This window comes from Phyllosticta citribraziliensis (assembly GCF_038025025.1).
Source record: "Phyllosticta citribraziliensis strain CPC 17464 chromosome Unknown J3D65scaffold_2, whole genome shotgun sequence".
NCBI classification, from domain to species: Eukaryota; Fungi; Ascomycota; class Dothideomycetes; order Botryosphaeriales; family Phyllostictaceae; genus Phyllosticta; species Phyllosticta citribraziliensis.
In genome coordinates, this window is record NW_027117339.1 from 1316005 (window position 1) to 1333730 (window position 17726).

At 55.7% G+C, this 17726-nt stretch overlaps 6 protein-coding genes across 6 annotated transcripts; 4 read left to right on the plus strand and 2 right to left on the minus strand.

Moving 5' to 3' along the window:
• Window positions 1-302: 302 nt before the first annotated feature.
• Window positions 303-2121, minus strand: J3D65DRAFT_613674 (Ribulose-phosphate 3 epimerase family-domain-containing protein). The gene is made up of 3 exons (XM_066799134.1): window positions 1684-2121; window positions 1196-1444; window positions 303-851 (listed from the first exon to the last, which is right to left on the minus strand). Exons 1-3 carry the CDS (start codon window positions 2110-2112, stop codon window positions 594-596), a joined length of 936 nt encoding a protein of 311 aa, XP_066658690.1. The 5' UTR covers window positions 2113-2121; the 3' UTR covers window positions 303-593.
• A 903-nt stretch (window positions 2122-3024) lies between these two features.
• Window positions 3025-6566, plus strand: J3D65DRAFT_613678 (uncharacterized protein). Its single transcript, XM_066799135.1, has one exon. It carries the CDS (start codon window positions 3233-3235, stop codon window positions 6317-6319), a length of 3087 nt encoding a protein of 1028 aa, XP_066658691.1. The 5' UTR covers window positions 3025-3232; the 3' UTR covers window positions 6320-6566.
• Window positions 6567-9259: 2693 nt separating this feature from the next.
• Window positions 9260-10320, plus strand: J3D65DRAFT_214607 (uncharacterized protein; the record flags this gene model as incomplete). The annotated part of the gene is made up of 2 exons (XM_066794519.1): window positions 9260-9590; window positions 9642-10320. Coding segments are annotated over 2 exons (612 nt in total), but the record flags the coding sequence as incomplete, so codon positions are not given.
• A 1248-nt stretch (window positions 10321-11568) lies between these two features.
• Window positions 11569-12264, plus strand: J3D65DRAFT_664784 (uncharacterized protein; the record flags this gene model as incomplete). Its single annotated transcript, XM_066802774.1, has 4 exons — window positions 11569-11582; window positions 11707-11854; window positions 12079-12181; window positions 12230-12264. The coding sequence occupies 4 exons, from the start codon at window positions 11569-11571 to the stop codon at window positions 12262-12264; spliced, it is 300 nt and encodes a 99-aa protein (XP_066658693.1).
• An 814-nt stretch (window positions 12265-13078) lies between these two features.
• Window positions 13079-15952, minus strand: J3D65DRAFT_613695 (alkaline-phosphatase-like protein). The gene is made up of 4 exons (XM_066799136.1): window positions 15883-15952; window positions 15269-15819; window positions 13946-15215; window positions 13079-13893 (listed from the first exon to the last, which is right to left on the minus strand). Exons 2-4 carry the CDS (start codon window positions 15716-15718, stop codon window positions 13253-13255), a joined length of 2361 nt encoding a protein of 786 aa, XP_066658694.1. The 5' UTR covers window positions 15719-15819; window positions 15883-15952; the 3' UTR covers window positions 13079-13252.
• A 115-nt stretch (window positions 15953-16067) lies between these two features.
• J3D65DRAFT_649756 (uncharacterized protein) lies at window positions 16068-17689 on the plus strand. Its single transcript, XM_066802422.1, has 3 exons — window positions 16068-16538; window positions 16591-16956; window positions 17014-17689. Exons 1-3 carry the CDS (start codon window positions 16161-16163, stop codon window positions 17260-17262), a joined length of 993 nt encoding a protein of 330 aa, XP_066658695.1. The 5' UTR covers window positions 16068-16160; the 3' UTR covers window positions 17263-17689.
• Window positions 17690-17726: the final 37 nt, after the last annotated feature.

Consider the following 17726-nt stretch of genomic DNA (forward strand, 5'->3'; position numbering starts at 1 on the left):
TCACTCTCAACTCTTGTCTCTCCTTCAAGTCCACGAAAGGATTCGAGATGCCGGCAGGAGCCAACCGATGATAGGGAGAGATGAGCACGGAGATAAGTGGGTGAGTTGAGCTGCTAGGTAGGTACTTGTAGGTGGTAAGCAAGAAGCTCACGAAGGGTAGTTCCGAGGCTTGATTGCGAAGTCGTGGCATGCACAACGAGAGCAAGGAATGACCGCCCACCAGGGAGTATTCATTTGCTCTGACAGAGGACTGATAGGGAGCCTGCTTGGATAGATGGCCAACAGGGAGCGTTCGAGCGACCGTGAGAGTAGTAATTGGGAATTTGCATGTGCCACTGCTTTTACTATCAAGACTATCAAGCCTCTTTCGCAGATTGCTGATTTCTTTCCAATTTCGTCTGCAATCAAGGCTCACTCATTCATCATTATTGCTCAGCTCGAAGACACCTTTACTTCATGCAACCCACAGCGTCAACATAACGCTCCAGCTTCCCTTGAACACCTAGACCACCTCCCCCTAAACAACCACCATCAATTTACAACCTCCCCCTCGGTTTCCCTTCGCCGCCATCATCTCCATTTCCTCCACCAAGTCACCTCCTGGAGTCGACGGCATTGCGCAGGTTGCGAATGACCTCAGCGGGGTCGTTGGCGCCAAATACGGCGCTGCCGGCCACAATGACGTTGGCGCCCGCGTCGGCAGCCTTGTCAATCGTCTTCTCCGACAGTCCGCCGTCGACCTCGACGTGCAGGTCTGGGTACCGCTCGCGCACGGCCGTCACCTTGGGCAGCTGGTCTGCCATGAAGGATTGCCCGCCAAAGCCTGGCTCGACCGTCATGACGAGGACCATCTGGGAAGGGGGCGTTAGTGATTTATGGGTCTGGACACAAGGATCGGGAGGTCGTCGATTGGGAGCGCTGGCTGGATAGGTGGAGTAGGTGACGCCGAGGAGTTGAGCGGACGAACGAGCGCATGTGGCGCTTAGAGGTATAGGTGGGTAGGCGGAAAAAGACATCGCGCCCTGATGCAGGAACAATCTCTGATCCCATACGACCACTTCCTCGTCTAAGCGCCGCGCCGCATACATCGCCTCCTCGCCGCATCGCGTACCTGACGCCCACCTACCCCTTGCACTATTGCGCCTCGCCGCGCGCCCCAGGGCATACAGAGGAGACGGGGAACCAAGCCACTCACATCCGGCACCTCATCCTTGTTCGGGTTCTCAAGAATGTCCCACAGTACATCGACGGGCGTCTTGGGCTTGATGGCAATGCCGGCCAGCAGGCCCTCGTCGTGGATGAACTTGATGAGCTCCTTGGGGCTGGTTTTGGCGTCTGTCACGCCGGATGGGCTATCGGCGGCCGTCGAGTTGATGGCGGCTTCGTAGTGGAAGCAGTACAGGTTGCAGCCGGCCGATTTGAATTCGCGGACCCATCTCTTGGGCTGTTTGGCGTCGTCGCCTGTCTGTCAGCTACCTGGACTGCTCCAATTCCTTTTGTTTTCCATGAGACGTGCACTCGCTTTGGGAATGGTGTGTGTGGCACGGGTAACGCGGTTTAGCGCCCGTATAGCTGGGACTTGGTGGAGTACCACGGGCAATGCCACCATGCAGGTGCGAATGGCACGCTTGGTTGCTTGCTCGCTTCGAGTCGTGCGCCAGAATCGGAGCATCATGTCCGTACCTCAGCAATCATCATGTGGCAGTCAAATGTGCCACGACCGTGGGCCTCCTTGGGCGGTTCGACGTGCCGCCTGATCTTGGTGACGACGGGGGCGCCAAAGGTAATGTTTGGCACAAAGTGGCCGTCCATAATGTCGACGTGCAGCCAGTCGGCGCCCTGGGCAATGGTGTCGGAGCATGCCTGGCCTAGGGCGGCGAAGTCGGCGGAGAGGATGCTGGGAGCTATTATCGCGGGCGGCGCCATGGTGGAGGTTCTGGTTCGAGGATTCAGTGGCTGGCAGTGGAGGAGAGAGGTTTGCGAAAAGTGATGATGGCGGAGAAGACGGGAGACGGTAGAGGCTTGCGGAGTGACGTCGGAGGGGCAGTTTTGGCTTTGGTGGGGCAGCCGCTGGTCGGCCTTTTCGGGCTTCGACGGCACAGTCCACGCCATACCATGCCATGCTTCCTCACCTTTCGATAGAGCACTCGATGGTCTCGAACCATCGGCGGCTACTGCCAACCAGGTTTGTCAAACGTCCACATGGCCAGCTTCCTTGCTAACTCGCATAGAAGTTCTGGCATCGACAGAGCAGCTGCTGGCCGAGCCAAGTCCGTAGCCGCAGCGCGAATCATTCGCGATTACAAAACAACTGCGCTTGGGGCGTCAAGACCAGACTGATGACCACGTCCAGTCCCTCGGTCGCCGGCACCATGTCCAAATTGACAGGTTGAGAAAGAGCTGAGCTTGAGACTGGCCGTCGTCAGGCGACATGGCCTGCTCTGAACAGGGCGACGCCGAACAGTCATGGACCTCGCACCGCCGACAGCATGGCCATGCATGACAATATATCGACAGGCTCGAAGCAGACGCGGCGACGGCACTTTGAGAACTGCGGCCGAGCTGGCCGCGCTGTCTGGCAGAGATTGGCTGGCGACTGTCGTGTGTTGCCGCCCAAATAATCACCACCCCCGGATGCAGGTCGACGCTCGGGCCGCAGGCGCTTGCAGCTTTCGTCTGTGTGGGCCAATCGCGACCTTCAACACCATGTGCTTGCATACACGCCCACTCGTCACCGTCGTACTCTCCGACGCCTGCTCTATCCTCGTTGGCTCTGCTCACCATTTCTCTGCCGGCCCGTGGGCTTCCCTGTCAACCGCCATGCTGTGCCCTGGTCAGGGCCACACAGGCAGCCAGAAGAGGCTCCCGCCTTGCCGCTGATCTTTGCCATGTTTCCTCTTTGTTCCTACAGAAGCGCTGGCCTCGAGTGGTCGGAGCAGACTTTTTCATGCATCCTGTAAGCCACCCGGGGCCGCAGCAGAGGTGCCTGCTCTCATAACTTCCGCCAGCCCTCGACTTTGTGCAAACTTCATTCCTTCTACTCTTTTTGGATTTTGCCCATTCCCTCTCTTGTTTCATTGTGGTTTCCGTTGACCGGACCTCGTCGTTCTTTGGCGCCTAGTATTCCCATCATCCGTTGAACGGCCTACATCTACGCCTCTTAATAATACCCAATTTCATACGCCCTCAATAAGACTCACATCCCTATTTGGAGCGTCAATCTTGTCCGACAATGGAACATTTCACGCTCCCCGCCTCGACTTATAGCACAAGACTATCCAACACCCAAGACATGTCGTCCCCGCAGGCCCGGAGGACTACAATTAATACTGTAATCGAAGACTCGCCTCAGATCGACCAAGGCTATTTCTTCAATCAATACCCACCCGTTCCTCAAAGACCCGCCATGTTCTCGACAATCCAACCATCCCCATCGTACAGCGAAGACCTCCCGACCCCCACAGGACCGGCCCAAACCCAGTCTGCGCAATCCGAATGGCCGCTCTCGCCGACGCCGCGTCACAGCATATCTCCCAAGTGGCGAAAGAATAGGGATGATCCAGACTTCGACTCGTTATACGACTTGACGGATGACGATATCGCTGAAGAGGTGCCGCTCAAGTGCTCCAACTCAGTCAAGAAGGTTGCAGGAGGATCCAGCAGCAACTCCAGCAGAGCGAGGTCAAGCCGATCAAGGTACCCTTCGCTGGTCATCCCATCTCCTGCCAACTGGCCCACCATCGAGAAGCTTCAAAGCGCCGTGTCACCTGCGTCCTATGTACTGCCGGCGTCGGGTCCAGCCAGGGATGTGCTCAACATGCTGGCTTCGCGCAAGCTTCACAGCCCCGGAACCAACAGTGCACCATCGCTCGATGGCAGTCTTTCGTCGGAGGAGTTGGAGCATTTGAGCTGTCCGTCAACCCCCGACAACAGCTCTGAGAATGACAAGGAGATCGATTACCTCGGCCCTGTACAGCTTAACCACGAAGCCATGGAGACATTGCACCACCTTTCAGGTGATCAAGGCAATGTCAACGTGGATCAGGTCATCGAAGTCTTTGAGGGAGAGATGGAACAAGTTGTCGGGGGCCCTCGTCGCTCTGGATCAGTCGAAAGACTTTATGCTCCACAGGCCCCGCTCAGTCCAAGATCAGATGCTCTATCGGCTCTTTCCATCCCTTCTCCCGGCGGCTTCTTCTCTTCTTTGCAAGGGTCGGCACGTCACACATGGAGCATTCCTCCTCGCCCACACGGTGAGCCTGGACCCTCCACGTCTGTGGCCGAAAACTTTTACGGAGTTCCCTGGCGCGATGCTCCCAACGACATTGTCGAGCAGGTGGTGGAAGTTCCCGCAGACTTTGGCAACACAGGAGAGCCTACGCCCTCCGGGATTGATGGCCTTACTTCCCCGCTGGGTGAAATCCTGGAAATCAGACCAAGCGAGACGGTGTACGAATACAACGAGCACTATGCGAGCGAGCTCGCTCAGCTTGGACGCAAAAACTTGAGCCGGACCAGCCTCTGGCTTTCCGCTCAGGAGACTTGGCTCCAGGGAGTGTTGAGCCCAAGTTCGCCAACAGACGTCAAGTCAGCTCTCGACGAAATTACTTCGCCGTCGAAGAAGTCTGTCCGATTTGCTGATATTGTCTTTCCCGAGATTACCGCTACAACAATTAGAATTCCCACCAAGGACACCACGTTCCTCGAAGCCGTCGAATATCTCCGCGAGTTCAATGGCAGGGTCGACGCTTTTATTCACCGTCTTGCCCGCACCGAGGCGATCCATCTGCGCCGCCGCTGCATGCCCAAGGTCTTCCGCAAGCAGCTTCTGGGTCGCTTCGAGGTCAACACCCCTTCCCATGTCCCGTCAAGCCGTCCCGTCTCTCAATTCTACGCGGACGACCCAAGCGAGCACAAGGAGCAGATTACTAAGGCTCAAAGGGAGCAGCAAGTACTTGAGCTGATGCGCCCCAACTTTTGGGTCCTCGAAGCCACTAGGCTTCTGCATGGTGGACGCCTTTTCGTCTCTCCAGCATGGAAGGTCCTTCAGCACACGCGCGACAAATTGACCACTCGCGTTCTAGACCTCGGTGGCCAGGCAGTTGGCGACTGGGGATGGCACGTCGCCCTCGACTTTCCCCGTAGCCGCGTCATTACTGCGACAACGAGCACTGCTCCGGACGCCTCGACAACTGTCAAGACCGAGGACGAGGAGCGCGAAGTTGCTGGCCCCTCGAACCACAGTCGTATGCTCGTACCTAACCTATGGACCCTTCCCTTTCCCTCAGGTCACTTCGATGTTGTCTCGGCGCGCTCCCTGCAGACCATTCTTCGCACAAGCATCCCCACGACCGCCAACCCCGAGCGCTGTGACGAGTATGACCTTTGCTTGCGCGAGTGCATGCGCGTCCTCAAGCCCGGTGGATACCTCGAGTTCCGTGTGCAAGACGCCGATCTGTTGCACGCTCCGTCGGGTAGCCGTGCACAGGCACTATCCGTCGAGTTTGGCTTCAACCTTCTCACGCGCGGCTACGATGCCATGCCTAGCAAGACTTTCCTTTCCCGTTTGGAGGACGCCGGTTTTGGCGAGGTCCGTCGCATGTGGTCGGCGTGTCCCTTTCCTCGTACCGCTGGCAAGTGGACCGAAAAGCTCAATGTCGGTGCGGACCCGTCAATGGAAGTGTCATCGCCGCTCGACATGCCCGCCACGACGCCGTCGACGAGGCCTCGGGCTGGCACGACAGGGAGCAGGAGTTCTAGCTCTGACACGGTCGTGCCGGAACGCACCATCGCCGGCAATGGCGACGTTTTGCCTGCCGCTACTCCCAAGCAAGACGCTGCTGTCGCCGAGTCGCTACCGGCTGTTGTTCCTGCTACGTCCAGTCGGCCTTCGGCCAAGCACTTCCGCAGCATGAGCGGCACTTCTATCTTGAAGGTGCTGGTTGGTGGTGGTAGCCACAGCAGCAGTATCAACGAAGTTGTGCGATCTCCTCCCTCGCAGCCCCTTCCCACCCCCCCGCAGCCCCTGCCCCAGCAGCCAGCTGAGCCAGTCGCTGCGGAGGAGAATGCCGACGACGACGGTGAGCCCTCGGGCTCGACAACCGACGCCCGCGACGTGGCCGGTCTCGTGGGCGCGTGGGCCTGGGAAAAGTGGCTCGCTCGCCTCCAGGCACAGATGGCCAAGGAGCAGGAGCAGCAGGGCCAAGGGTTGGGCACCACGTTTGCTGCTGAGGATGCGGTGGCGCGAGCCATTGAAGAGGGTGCCAAGGACGGCGCCGCGTGGAGGGTACTTGAGGGATGGGCGAGGAAGGCGTGGTAGGCGTAGTAGGTCTTGAAGTGAATGATCATTGGTGCAGGGAGAGAGGAAGTGGAGTTAGGCCCTGGTGTTCTTGATATTTGTTTATCCCTTTTCACCCCCCTTTTTCATTATTTGTGTAGGCGAGTTGGGTTTGCTGTTGGTGCGACTGGTTTCGCGCAGGCAGGCACATACATACCACTAAAACAACCAAAAAAGAAAGAAAAAAACATAAGTTCGGTTCTTGTATATATTATGATTTGTTCTATCCGATTCCACTTGTGTTGTCTTGTCATCTTGAACAAAAGCAATGGTTTCCCTACTGATCAATGACTAGGACGACTTACACGCACGGCGGCGGCCTGTCTATCACCTGTCTGTCTGCTCGTCGTGTCTCACTCGTCCCACATCACTCACCAGTCAACAGTCACCAGTCAATCAGTCAGTCAGTCAGCCCTACCTCCCGGGGCCATGTTTAAAATCCAACCGACAGAAGAGCTAAGCAACCATGATCCGCATCCATCCACCCGGGCCGTTTGTTCCTTCCTTCCTTTCTTCCTCCCGACCTACCTTCAAAGCTGCCAGCCCATCTACCCAACACTACGGTTCCGTCGTTCCGTCTTTCCACCATGCCTCTCGTTAGCATGAGGATGACCAAATGCATGCAGGCAGAGAACGGGTTCATGAGTCCCCGGAGCGAGGGGAGAGAAGGATTTAGGTAGGGCTGAGCTGAGATGAGATATGCTCTGCAGGCGGCAGACAGAAGGGCGGACGGGCAATGGGTTGATCGGTCGGATAGAGCAAGGGAACCGAGGTGGAAAATCGTAGGCGGACGGACGGGCTGTTCTGGGACCAATTTGGGTGTGAGACCAAGCATTGAGAGAGAGAGAGAGAGAAGGACGAGAGGGAAACGTCTCTGTGTGTCTGTGTGACAGTCACTGTTGCTTTCCCATTTCACTAGTCGTTGACGAGGTCGTCGTTCGAATGCTCAAAATGACAGACCGTCGGCTTATACTGTCCCCGCCGGCTCATATGTCCACGCCAAAGTTAAAGTCAAAACGTAGGAGAGTAACAAGCAGAGTATCCCAAACCGCGCCTACAATGCTTCATTAAGCATACAAACCAGCAAGTGCTAACCGGCCTCACCCTCCGCACAAACCAAATCCGCTCACTCAGTCTCCTCGTCATAGTCGTCGTCGCCATCATCGTCGTCACCGCCAAGCCAAGGCGCTCTTCCACTTCAAGCACCAAGCCGCAGACAAGAAGTTCGCACTCAAAGACCTAACTTCCTCCTCTTCATGTTGTCAACTTCGTCGTAATTGCCAACAGTAGCCAGTGATCAAGGCCAAATTCATCCTTGAGAGGCCGCGTATGCAGTAGTATAACCACCTACAGAGCGTCTTTTTTACCATCTGTCCGAGACACCAAGACCGAGAGTTTCGGACTCTTGGGGGGATTGCAAGTCAAAAACAAGACCGGTGGCTGACAAGAAGAGAAAAACCAACCGCAATGTAGACGCAAGGAGCAAGGAGCAAGGAGCAAGCGAAAGCGAGAGAGAGACGTGCAGAGGAAAGTGAAATAATAGAAAAAATTAAGCTGTCAGGTCACCCAATTCACCCTGCCCCTGCCTCACCCCCTGTCGCGGTATAGTAGGGATGTTTAGAGCGTACTATACCAAGGCGATGGGAGCAATGGTGGCTGTGCGCGTCCGTGGTTGGCTGGTCAAGCCATAACACAAACATGAGGAAGGTAGCATGGCAGAATGCAGCAAGGGTTTGGGCTGGCTGGATGTGCATGTATCGTGGTCGAATCCTATATCCATCCATCCATGGCGGCAAAGCTTCCCCGCAAACCGGTCCCGGTGCCATCGAGCAGCGGGGGATCGAGTGAAGCAGCCAACGGCGCGCGCCGTTTCAGCTTGGGCTCCTTCAGCCCTGTCCGACCGTCTGGGACCGCGGTTGCATCGAGGGTGAATACACACCGGTAGGCTTTTGAGTGATGGAAACAGACAATGGATGTTGGCTGTTCAGTAAGCCGGAGACCGAGCCACACGGCACGCCTAAAGAAAGACAGGGGCATTTCTTGGTGTTTTGTTGGTGTGCGTGTGTGCTGTTCCAGCCGCTGCGCTGAGCAACGTACCAAGATGCCCAACCATCTGCTTTGTGTGTTATGTGTCGCAGCCGGGCCAGTGACAATGCAGTTGAGCCAACCAGTAGATTACACGGTCATTGGGCCGACATGTCGTCGACGGCAACGACGGCGGCGTTGATTTTGATGTGGACGGGCACGATGATTGGCGATATCCCCTCGTGTCGAAACCAAGGCGCGTGCGGTGGGTGGTGTTTCGCCGTCGAGGTGCCTAGAGGGCGAGGGATGGGGGCGGCGTTGCATGGGGGATGCATGGCTGGGCGGGTGGCTGCAGAGTCGGCGGCAAGACGGGACAAGACCTTGGGCGACGCGAATGAGCCACGAAAGGCACGATCGTCTACAAATGGGGGAGGCCGGATGAGAATAGAAATGGTTAGAAGAATAGCCTACCGTCCAGACGTCAGCACTGGCAACCGTCTGCTTTTCAATCGTCGTTGTTCTCAACTGTTTGATCTGCGTGGACCACCCCAGAGAAAGAGAAGATCCCTTCTGAGCCTCGGCCTCGCAACGCTTTGTTCCTGTGACGTTTCGCTGACGTCCAGAGACCTTCAAACGAATTGATTGATTGCTGGTCTCCGCGTTTTTGGAAACGTTGGCTCGTTGCCCGGCTCTGTCTCCACCCTTTTCCCCCACGTCGTCGACCAATTCGGAACCAACTATCAGGCCTCTTGTTAGGTTCACAGCCTCTTCCTTTGCTCTCCACCTTCAATCTTTTGCTGCTCAATAATTACAATCGTCGAGGCCTTGTCACGCGCGCGCCTTGTTCTACTCCACCGCTCTTCCTGCCCCGCGTAGAATAAAAAAATCCATCACGACCACCACGGCATTCCTCGACCACATCCCATTCCACGACCGACCACCTGCCTCATCAAGATTGTAAGAGGTTGCACCTCCAACCTCACGGATTGCAATCGACCTGGATTATATCCACGACAATTCCAATCACGCAAGAACCGCTTCAACCAAAACCTTTCCCTTCCATTACACGCAACAATGTCTCTGTCAACATCGCCGTCGCCGAAACCTCTGTCTTTCCTCGCCCTTTTTGCTACGACCTTCATCCTCTTCCTGCTATGCGCTTGTCCCGCTTCTGCTCTCGCCGTGCCCTATGCTCCCGCACGCGCAAAGGCTTTGGCTGCCGTTAGAGGTACGTCGTGGTGGAATTTCTTTCCGCAGCACCAAACTAATCAGACTTCAGACACCGCTGTCGAGTCCGCACATTCGATACCCATAGCAGTGCCCGGATCCAAAAACCTCCCCTTTGAGCTCCCGCCTTGTGAGGACGAGGCTGCTTGTGCCGAAGCTCTGTGGCGCGCTGGAAGCCGCGTGAACGCCCATGCCAAGGAGGAGATCACCGATGACGATACCCACAAGGCCAGTGGCGGCAGTCGCGGCCAGAACCGCAACACGGCTTTGACGGAGCAGTTGAATGCGCGTCGCAGGCCGGGCGAAGCGCCCGAGTGGAGCCGTATCTTCTAAAGCCTCGAGGTCATCACTTCGGACGAATGTCTCTGCTGTTGTTCTTTTCCTTGTCGAAAGAAGGAGGAGACGAATTGCCGTTCTTGTTGCTCGCTTTGCGAACAAACAAGAAGTCAGGTACATGGGAACTGGACACGGGCGCCGAATGATACGACGTATGAAGGAATGAGATTGAGTTTTGGTTTCCGGGATTCGATCGAACCACACACAGTCCAGTTGCGAAAGAGGTTGACAAGAATGAAAGTCGAGCCTGAGTCGGCACAACGTAGAGTTCTTCTTGGTATATAAGTGACTGGAGTTGGAAAGATGAATCGAGGTATCGCCGTTAAAAGCGTAGTAGGAAAGAAAGTAGACGGTAGGAAAAGGAATCCCACCAGCCTACCTGTGACCGTGCTGCTCGTGTGAGGTTGTCAGCGCACGGTTCCCTGACTTCTCTTGCTGCTCCTCTCCAAGGCGTGGAAGCGCCAGTAAAAACATCAGTCGCCCTATCATCCTGCAGTCATAGCCTCATGGTAGCGCAAGGCTGCTAAACCTATTTCTCGTGTTCGATAAAACATCATGTGTAGTGTTTGAAGGCTTTCTAAACGGATTCGAGGCGCGCAGTCGACCGACATACCTGTTGCTGTCATGCAACAATGGATGGCCACCTTGAAGACGGATGCTCGTTAGTAAATTACCTTGAGGATAGCGAATTAACAAACGAAGAAGAGTTCAATGGTATCAGAAATACCACTACACTGGTGTGCAAACACTGCCCGGCCTTGAGATGGGCTATGATACCGGATTGAAATATCATGCAAAGGGAATGAGCAGTTGAAAGATCGTGAGAGGAGCAGCATACCTTGTCTGCGACTGGTCTTGAAGCAATGCTGGCCATGCACGACGAGACATCGACATTACGATGGCTTAGCACTGGTCGTTAGCACTGAGACAGAAAGAAGCGCACATTCCATCGCCAAGCTTCAAGACTTTCAGAATTACTGATACACGACGGAATCTCTGTCGCTTGACGGTAACATTGGGCGGCTCATATATTCCGGAGATGAGTTGGCATCAAGTCAAGGTGCGGCGTGCTTTGCGTGAAGTAGGAGGCGCGAAGAGAACGAACCTCTGAGATGGGATAAGTCTGCTGGCCTGGAAAGGCCGACATCCATCATGGAGACGATGTCGGAGGTGGGCTCAACCTACCCAAAGCTTCGGGGGACAGCATCCTACCTATATATGAAGACCAGTGCGGAGCCACGGAGACTCTGTACTCATGCCCGCGACTGGGGAGGCCCTTGACGTTCACAACCTTCTCGTGGATACATGTGTTTCAACTTGCCTGGATTGTGGTTGACCGAGGCGCGAGCAACCAACCTCTGGGCCTGGGCTTGTCCTTGAAACCAGTAGACAATGTGCATCTGTCCACGAGCGAAGTGTCAGAGTGTCGTCGCAGCGGTGGCGCCGAGAAAAGACCTTCCACTTCCTTACTCAGGTCCACCCCCTGCGCTCGTCACGTTGTGATAAGACCCACTGCGATCGGATGGTGCTCTGCCTTATCTGCACGTGACTCCGCCCACCCCGGCCGGAGCACTCGTCGCGCATCATCGCAGGCCCAGACGCACCACCACATTACCAAGATCACCTCCTGGAACACCGCGAAGATGCTGTTCTTCAGGTATGTCTCTCCCGAATTTTCATACCTCGCGACCACTGTCGCCTTGCAGAACGCCTACCCGCGCAGCTTTGATTCCTCCAACGATTGCGTCTATTTACTAACTAACCTCATCGCGGGACAACAGCTTCTTCAAAACCCTTGTCGACCATGAAGTAACGGTCGAGCTCAAGAACGACATCTCGATCCGTGGCACGCTCAAGAGCGTCGACCAATTCCTCAACATCAAGCTCGACGACATCCAGGTCGTCGAGGAGCTCAAGTACCCGCACCTGGTACGTCCCATCCCAATTCCCAGTCCAGCCTTTCCCCAGGCGACCGCTGTCTCACTATCCGCGCCTCCGCGATGTTCTGCGCATACATGTTCGAGTGGGCGTGATTCTCGGCCTGCAGCGAAGGTCTCGGCGGCGCGCCGGCAGCGCCACGGCGCGACACAGCGAGCGACGTCGAGGATATCTTCTGCGCTCGAAGTACGAGGAGCTGACATCGTGGTCTACAGAGCTCGGTCAAGAACGTCTTCATCCGTGGTAGCGTCGTGCGCTACGTGCACCTCCCCGGCGGCGCAGTCGACACGGCATTGCTCGAGGACGCAACAAGAAGAGGTGAGAAGGCGTCACCCTTCCCAACTCCACATGCTGACTCTGGTGCAGAAGCAGCACAATCATCGGCAAAGGCGAAGGCGTGAGTGGCACGAAAATAGCGATTTCCGAATTGAATAGGCGTCATACGACTTGCGATATCAGTTGAACGAGGTGGACGGCAGAATGCGAGGGCAGGCCAAAGAAGAAGAAGGCGGCGGAGACGAACGACACAGGGTTTGAAGAAGATATTGCCTGTGAAGAGGGCTAGCAGATGAAAGCCCCCCAATCTGCGAACACCATATCCGGTGTACAAGAAGCCAGGTCCGTTTCTGCTGAAGCATTTTGGAATAAAAGTCGAAAAAGTTTCCCTGCACAGCCTTCAACAGCGCGTCCGACATTACTCTCTGCAGATTCTTCATCCTGCCAGGCCTTGCTCCATTCTGCGTACCTCTGCCTGGAGAGCCTGGTCACAAACTTCGTGTTCGTGCTTGTCGAACATGTGCCTAGTACTTCTCGTCCTCAGATCTCACGCAGACAGGCCTTGCCGGAAGCCCCATCTCTGGCGCTGCGTCTGTATCTCGGGAGCGTTTGTCCACGACCATAAATGAGGCTACGAAGCTATCATTAATTACTGCAGCCGGACCGAGCAAAAACCGCTTCCTTTTGCACGCAATGTTACATCTTGAATGAAGATCAAGGTGACGTCTATAAATAGGTCGACAGGGAACGGTTGTTTGGACCACGCCGAGAGTGGCGGTGGCTTGCCATGAATTTTTCCAGGGACCACGAGATCGTGTTTTCTCCTGCGGCAGACCCGGTATGCTCGGGGTCGAGCAATTGAACACTAATCGTTGGAGGAAGCTCCCGGGATCAACTGCTGACCAGCTACCACAGCACGGTCGTGGAACCAGACAATATCTACTGACTGACGATTCGGGAGTTTGTCATTTGTGAATGGTGGAATGGGTATCTACACTGAATGAAATCAATCGCAAAAGCAAAGGCGCAAAGGACAGTTGCCTAATCCAAGTCAACAGCCGCTCCAACGAGAAAGAAGACGCTTTCGCCCTCCAACCCCCTTCCCTTCTATCCTCAAGCCCTCGGCCCTCCTTGGTGCGCTTCAGCCTCAACCTCCTCAACTTCAACTTTGCCCTTGCTCGTCCGCTGCCTCGCCTGATCACCTTGAATCTGCTGAATCTTACCCTCGATCTGCTCCTTGGCTGATGACACGCCATCGCCGACCTTGTGCGCCGAGTTAATCGCCCACGCCTTGGCCGCGTTGACCCTGTCCGCGAACCACGCCCACCAACCACCGTCTTCTTCCTTGTCTTCCTCACCATCTTGCTCCTCTTCCCCAAGACCGCCATGCAGCTTCTGGTCCATAGCGCCCTGGCCGCCAGCGGGCGTCTCAATCGCAACGCCGGAGCCTACGTCGGGCATGTCGAGGTCTGGCTCCGACACCTTGGGGGCCGCGGGGTCGGTGTGTAGCGCAATCATGGGCGTGGCTAGGCCGGCGACGGCTACAGTTTTGGTTGCTGGCGAGGGGACTGGCGGAGGTGTCTGGGGAGGCGTCGGCGTGCTGAGGCCGGATTTGGGTGGGTCATCGGGGGCCTCCTGCGAAGGGGTGTCCGAGTGCAGACCGACGGGTTTGAGAGGTAGGCGGAGGGTGCCGTTGTTGGGTTTGGGTTCGGCGCCAATGGTGTCGCAGATGATGTTGTAGAGCTCAATATTTTCTATGATGGGAAATTAGTGAGACACTTGGAAAGTGAGGGCCTGGCAACTTACGGAATGGCTCAAGCCTGCTGCCGGGAGCATGCGGGAAAGCGGGTCCCCTGGCGACAAATATCGCTCGCATGAGAGGATGCTCGTGGTCATATCCGTGAAGGCCCCTTGGCTCGTACTCGGCACCTGTGCGAAGACCCTCCTCGATATCAAAATCCTCCTTGGTCACGATGGCCCAGCCCGTCTTGGGTACAATCCAGAGCGGTGCAATCCGGTCATTCTGGTGGAAGTAGTACCTCTCCGGCATATCTTTGTCTTTGAGATACACCTCAATGTTTGCATTGTGCTTGGCCTTGTACTTGAGTTTTTCATAGATGCTTTCGACCTCGTCGGGGTTCTTGGGGCGGAGACCGTATAGTGGCCATCCATCTATGTGCTCAATCAAGGACGGGTCCACGAGGTCCTCGAACTGAATAAGACGAGAAACGTCTGTTGTGGCCATTCCGTGGTCCGAAACAATGACCACGTTGACAATCTCGGTAAGATTGCGGTCCTCCAGACCAGAGAGTAAACTCGCAAGCATGTTGTCCACATCGGTGATAGTCTGGCGAATTTCAGTACTATTTGGCCCGTACTTGTGGCCATCAGAATCAACAACGGGTACGTAGGCCGCGATGAGCTGCGGGCGTGGTTGGTCTGCCGCAGAACGCTCGCTTTCAGGGCCTGGAAGATCCAAGAACTGTAACATTCTGTCGACCTTTGCCGACAAAACCTCAGACCCATTGTACTTGTCAATATGAGCAGCTTGAAATTCTCCGACCTTGGCCTCAGAACCGGGCCACATGTGTACAGCGGTCCTGATTCCTTGGGCTTCGGCTGTGGCCCAAATGGGATCGCCTCCCCACCATTTGCTCTGCATGCTCACAGCAGTGTTGGTGTAGTAGAACTCCTCCTGCTGTTTCGGATCCCAAAAGGTGTTGCCGACAATCCCGTGGCTTTCCGGATAAAGACCAGTCACCATGGTGTAGTGATTGGGGAACGTGACGCTTGGAAAGCTGGGGAGCATGTACTGCGGCGAGATGCCCGTGTCGATAAAAGTTTGTAATGTTGGCGTGAGCTTGCGCTGGAGGAAATCGGCGCGAAATCCATCGAGAGAAATTAGGATCGTAGTTGGTGCGAAATGCGACGTGCCATTCCATCGCATCGGCTGCTCCTCGTAATGCTTGGTCGGACGGAAACCGGAGATGCGATACGCAAAGATGAACAGAACGAGGAAAAGAACAGCAACCGCAAGATATAGCAAGAAACGTATCCAGCGCGAAGACAATGGCTTCTGGCAACCGCGTCAGTTATAGTGCCAACAAGTACGTTTCTAGGCCCAATTACCTTGCGCCTCTCGCGGACGTCGCGCACTCTGTGCTTGGTGACCTCTGAAGATTCCCTAGATGAAGAGCTCAAGCGCCCGCCTTCTTCCATGAGCCGACTGTCTTCACCGGATCCAGGCCGTCGTCCGCGGGCTCCATCTCTCCTCGACTTACGTCTGTCGTTTCGGAACAGTTGTCGAAACCCACCCAGGGGCGTGCTGTTGCTGCTTGCGATGAGATTCTCTCGCTCCTCTTCTTCATGGAGAAGCTCCAGGTCTTCGCGACGAACTTCCGCCGAGGTCCTGTCCTTTTCCGCGTAGGCATCCTCCTCTTCTCCTTCGTATGCGGTGTCGCTGTCGGAGTTGGCGAGCATCGGCTGCGTGCCCTCGACATCTTCGCGCCTTCTGCGCTCTTCCTGCTTTCGGCTACTGTGTGGCATGGTGGGGGTTGTTTGGGCTGTCTGATCAAGCATGATCCAGTAGACAGGTAGAGTGGGAGTTGTTAGAAACAGCCAGCCGTTTTAAGATTCAGGACGCGGATGCCGCGGTTCCGCGTAGCGGGATTGCCAGGATACTAGACTCAGGGCTGCGAGTTAGACGGGCTTGGTAGCTCGCAGTACGGAGGGTTAATACTTACTGTAGCCAATGCTGGGGCATGATCACTCCTTATGGTTACTGGCTCAACCTCTTCGAGGTCAGGGCGTAGGTTGGGCCCCGGTGGTATGCAGATCTATCGGCAACGACTTTAGTTCAGTTGTCGTCGGCAGGAGCGACATGATCCCTGCTCGTGCGCCAACGGTGCAGTGGGTGCACCCAAGCTACCACAAGTACCGTATACACCAACGCAACCTTTCCAACCACCCACCGCCATCTCAAGCTCCCCTCTCGCGGGATCGCAAATCTCCATCGACCACCATGTCCAGAGTTGACCTCATCTACCCGCCGTCAAACCTCCCGCCCACCTCCGTCCTCCGCCTCTCACAACTTGCACCGCGCGTCCTAAGCAGCTCGCCGCAATCCTCGCTGCCATGGCCGCTCTCCCTCATCTTCAACACCGAGTCGCAAGAAGTCTGGGCAACGCATGAGAATCTCCTCCTTTGCTGTGTTCGCACCGGCGACGACCGGGCAGCACGGCAATGCCTGGAGCGATTAACAGCGCGATTCGGTGCCGAGAACCAAAGAGTCCAAGCGCTCAAGTTCCTGTATGAGAGCGCGACGGCAGCGGATGACAAGGCCTTGCGCGGGGTTCTAGAAGAGGTGGAGAGATTGGTCAGAGAAGATCCTACAAATCTCGTGCGTTCTAAACACTCAATCTTTCCGACATGGCACTAATCGCGAGATATAGCTGCTCCGAAAGCGCAGAGTAGCCGTTCTTCGCACCCTCAATCGCCCCGCCGAGGCGACTGTCGCCCTCGTTGATCTCCTGGACTTCTCTCCCACCGATGCCGAGTCTTGGGCTGAACTCTCCGACCTCTATCTAGCCCAAAACCTTTACTCGCAAGCCATCTTTGCCATGGAGGAGGTCCTCCTCATCACGCCGTTTGCCTGGAACGCGCAAGCCCGCATGGGAGAGCTCCTTTACATCTTTGCTAACGCGATTGGGTCCAACGACGGCAGCTCATTCAAGAATCTGTGCGAGGGCATGCGGAGGTTCTGCCGCAGTGTCGAGCTTTGCGACGACTATCTGCGAGGCTACTACGGGCTGAAGCTGGTACGACCCCAAAAGCCTCAGAATATATGCATTTAAATTATACTGACCACCATCCAGACCACGAAACATTTACTTGAAGTCCTCTCCAAAATCTCCACCAGGCAAGCCGTCGCCGACCCGCAATCCGGAGATCTCGCTCCACCTACCACGGCCACGGTCGAGAAACTGCACGAGCTGGCGACGACCAAGCTCGCTGAGATAGTGCGCAAAAGCAATGCCAGGGAGTCGGGGTGGGATTATGACACCGCGGAGGTGATCGCGGCTAGAGAGCTGCTAGACCGCGACAGCGCAGATGTGATACGATGAACGCATGCGGACGACTGTGTTTCTTGGACGCTCGTGGAGCTGGATTCATGACGCATGCCCTGATTGGCATCAAGCGGATCCAGCTACAAAGTGAGGATTGGATGGCCAGCGAGGGCCAAAGCGAATGTCGAGGAAATTCCAAATACCGACAGAACGACAGAACATCGTCAATTGACACTATCAAAAGAATGAACTGTGCCGACTCTGTGCCCGATCAGGCTTTCATCGTTCTGAAAGCACATTCAAAGTGCCTAGGCTGTACTTGACGTTTCATCCTCCACTTGACATCTTCGCAGCCAGCTTCCCTTGACAACGATTCGATGCTTTATCTCGCTTCGAGCAGTTTGTGACACCGCCGAAGTCTGCCACTTCTTCAACGGAGCCCTAGAAAGAAATTAGCATCAAAACACCTTATCTTAATCTCTCCATACCAAACGACCCCTTGCTTCCTACGCACGTTCACA

Excerpts from the sequence above, each read along its gene's own strand:
- J3D65DRAFT_649756 (XM_066802422.1), top strand. The coding sequence starts at position 16,161 with ATGTCCAGAGTTGACCTCATCTACCCGCCGTCAAACCTCCCGCCCACC. Across the intron at positions 16,539-16,590 it reads GAGAAGATCCTACAAATCTC|CTGCTCCGAAAGCGCAGAGT; the intron begins GTGCGTTCTAAA and ends CGCGAGATATAG. Across the intron at positions 16,957-17,013 it reads GCTACTACGGGCTGAAGCTG|ACCACGAAACATTTACTTGA; the intron begins GTACGACCCCAA and ends ACCACCATCCAG.
- J3D65DRAFT_613695 (XM_066799136.1), bottom strand. The coding sequence starts at position 15,718 with ATGCTTGATCAGACAGCCCAAACAACCCCCACCATGCCACACAGTAGC. Across the intron at positions 15,216-15,268 it reads ACGTCCGCGAGAGGCGCAAG|AAGCCATTGTCTTCGCGCTG; the intron begins GTAATTGGGCCT and ends CGCGGTTGCCAG. Across the intron at positions 13,894-13,945 it reads CAGCAGGCTTGAGCCATTCC|AAAATATTGAGCTCTACAAC; the intron begins GTAAGTTGCCAG and ends TTCCCATCATAG.
- J3D65DRAFT_613678 (XM_066799135.1), top strand. The coding sequence starts at position 3,233 with ATGGAACATTTCACGCTCCCCGCCTCGACTTATAGCACAAGACTATCC.
- J3D65DRAFT_613674 (XM_066799134.1), bottom strand. The coding sequence starts at position 2,112 with ATGGCGTGGACTGTGCCGTCGAAGCCCGAAAAGGCCGACCAGCGGCTG. Across the intron at positions 1,445-1,683 it reads GCCACATGATGATTGCTGAG|CCCAAGAGATGGGTCCGCGA; the intron begins GTACGGACATGA and ends GACGCCAAACAG. Across the intron at positions 852-1,195 it reads ACAAGGATGAGGTGCCGGAT|ATGGTCCTCGTCATGACGGT; the intron begins GTGAGTGGCTTG and ends CCCCCTTCCCAG.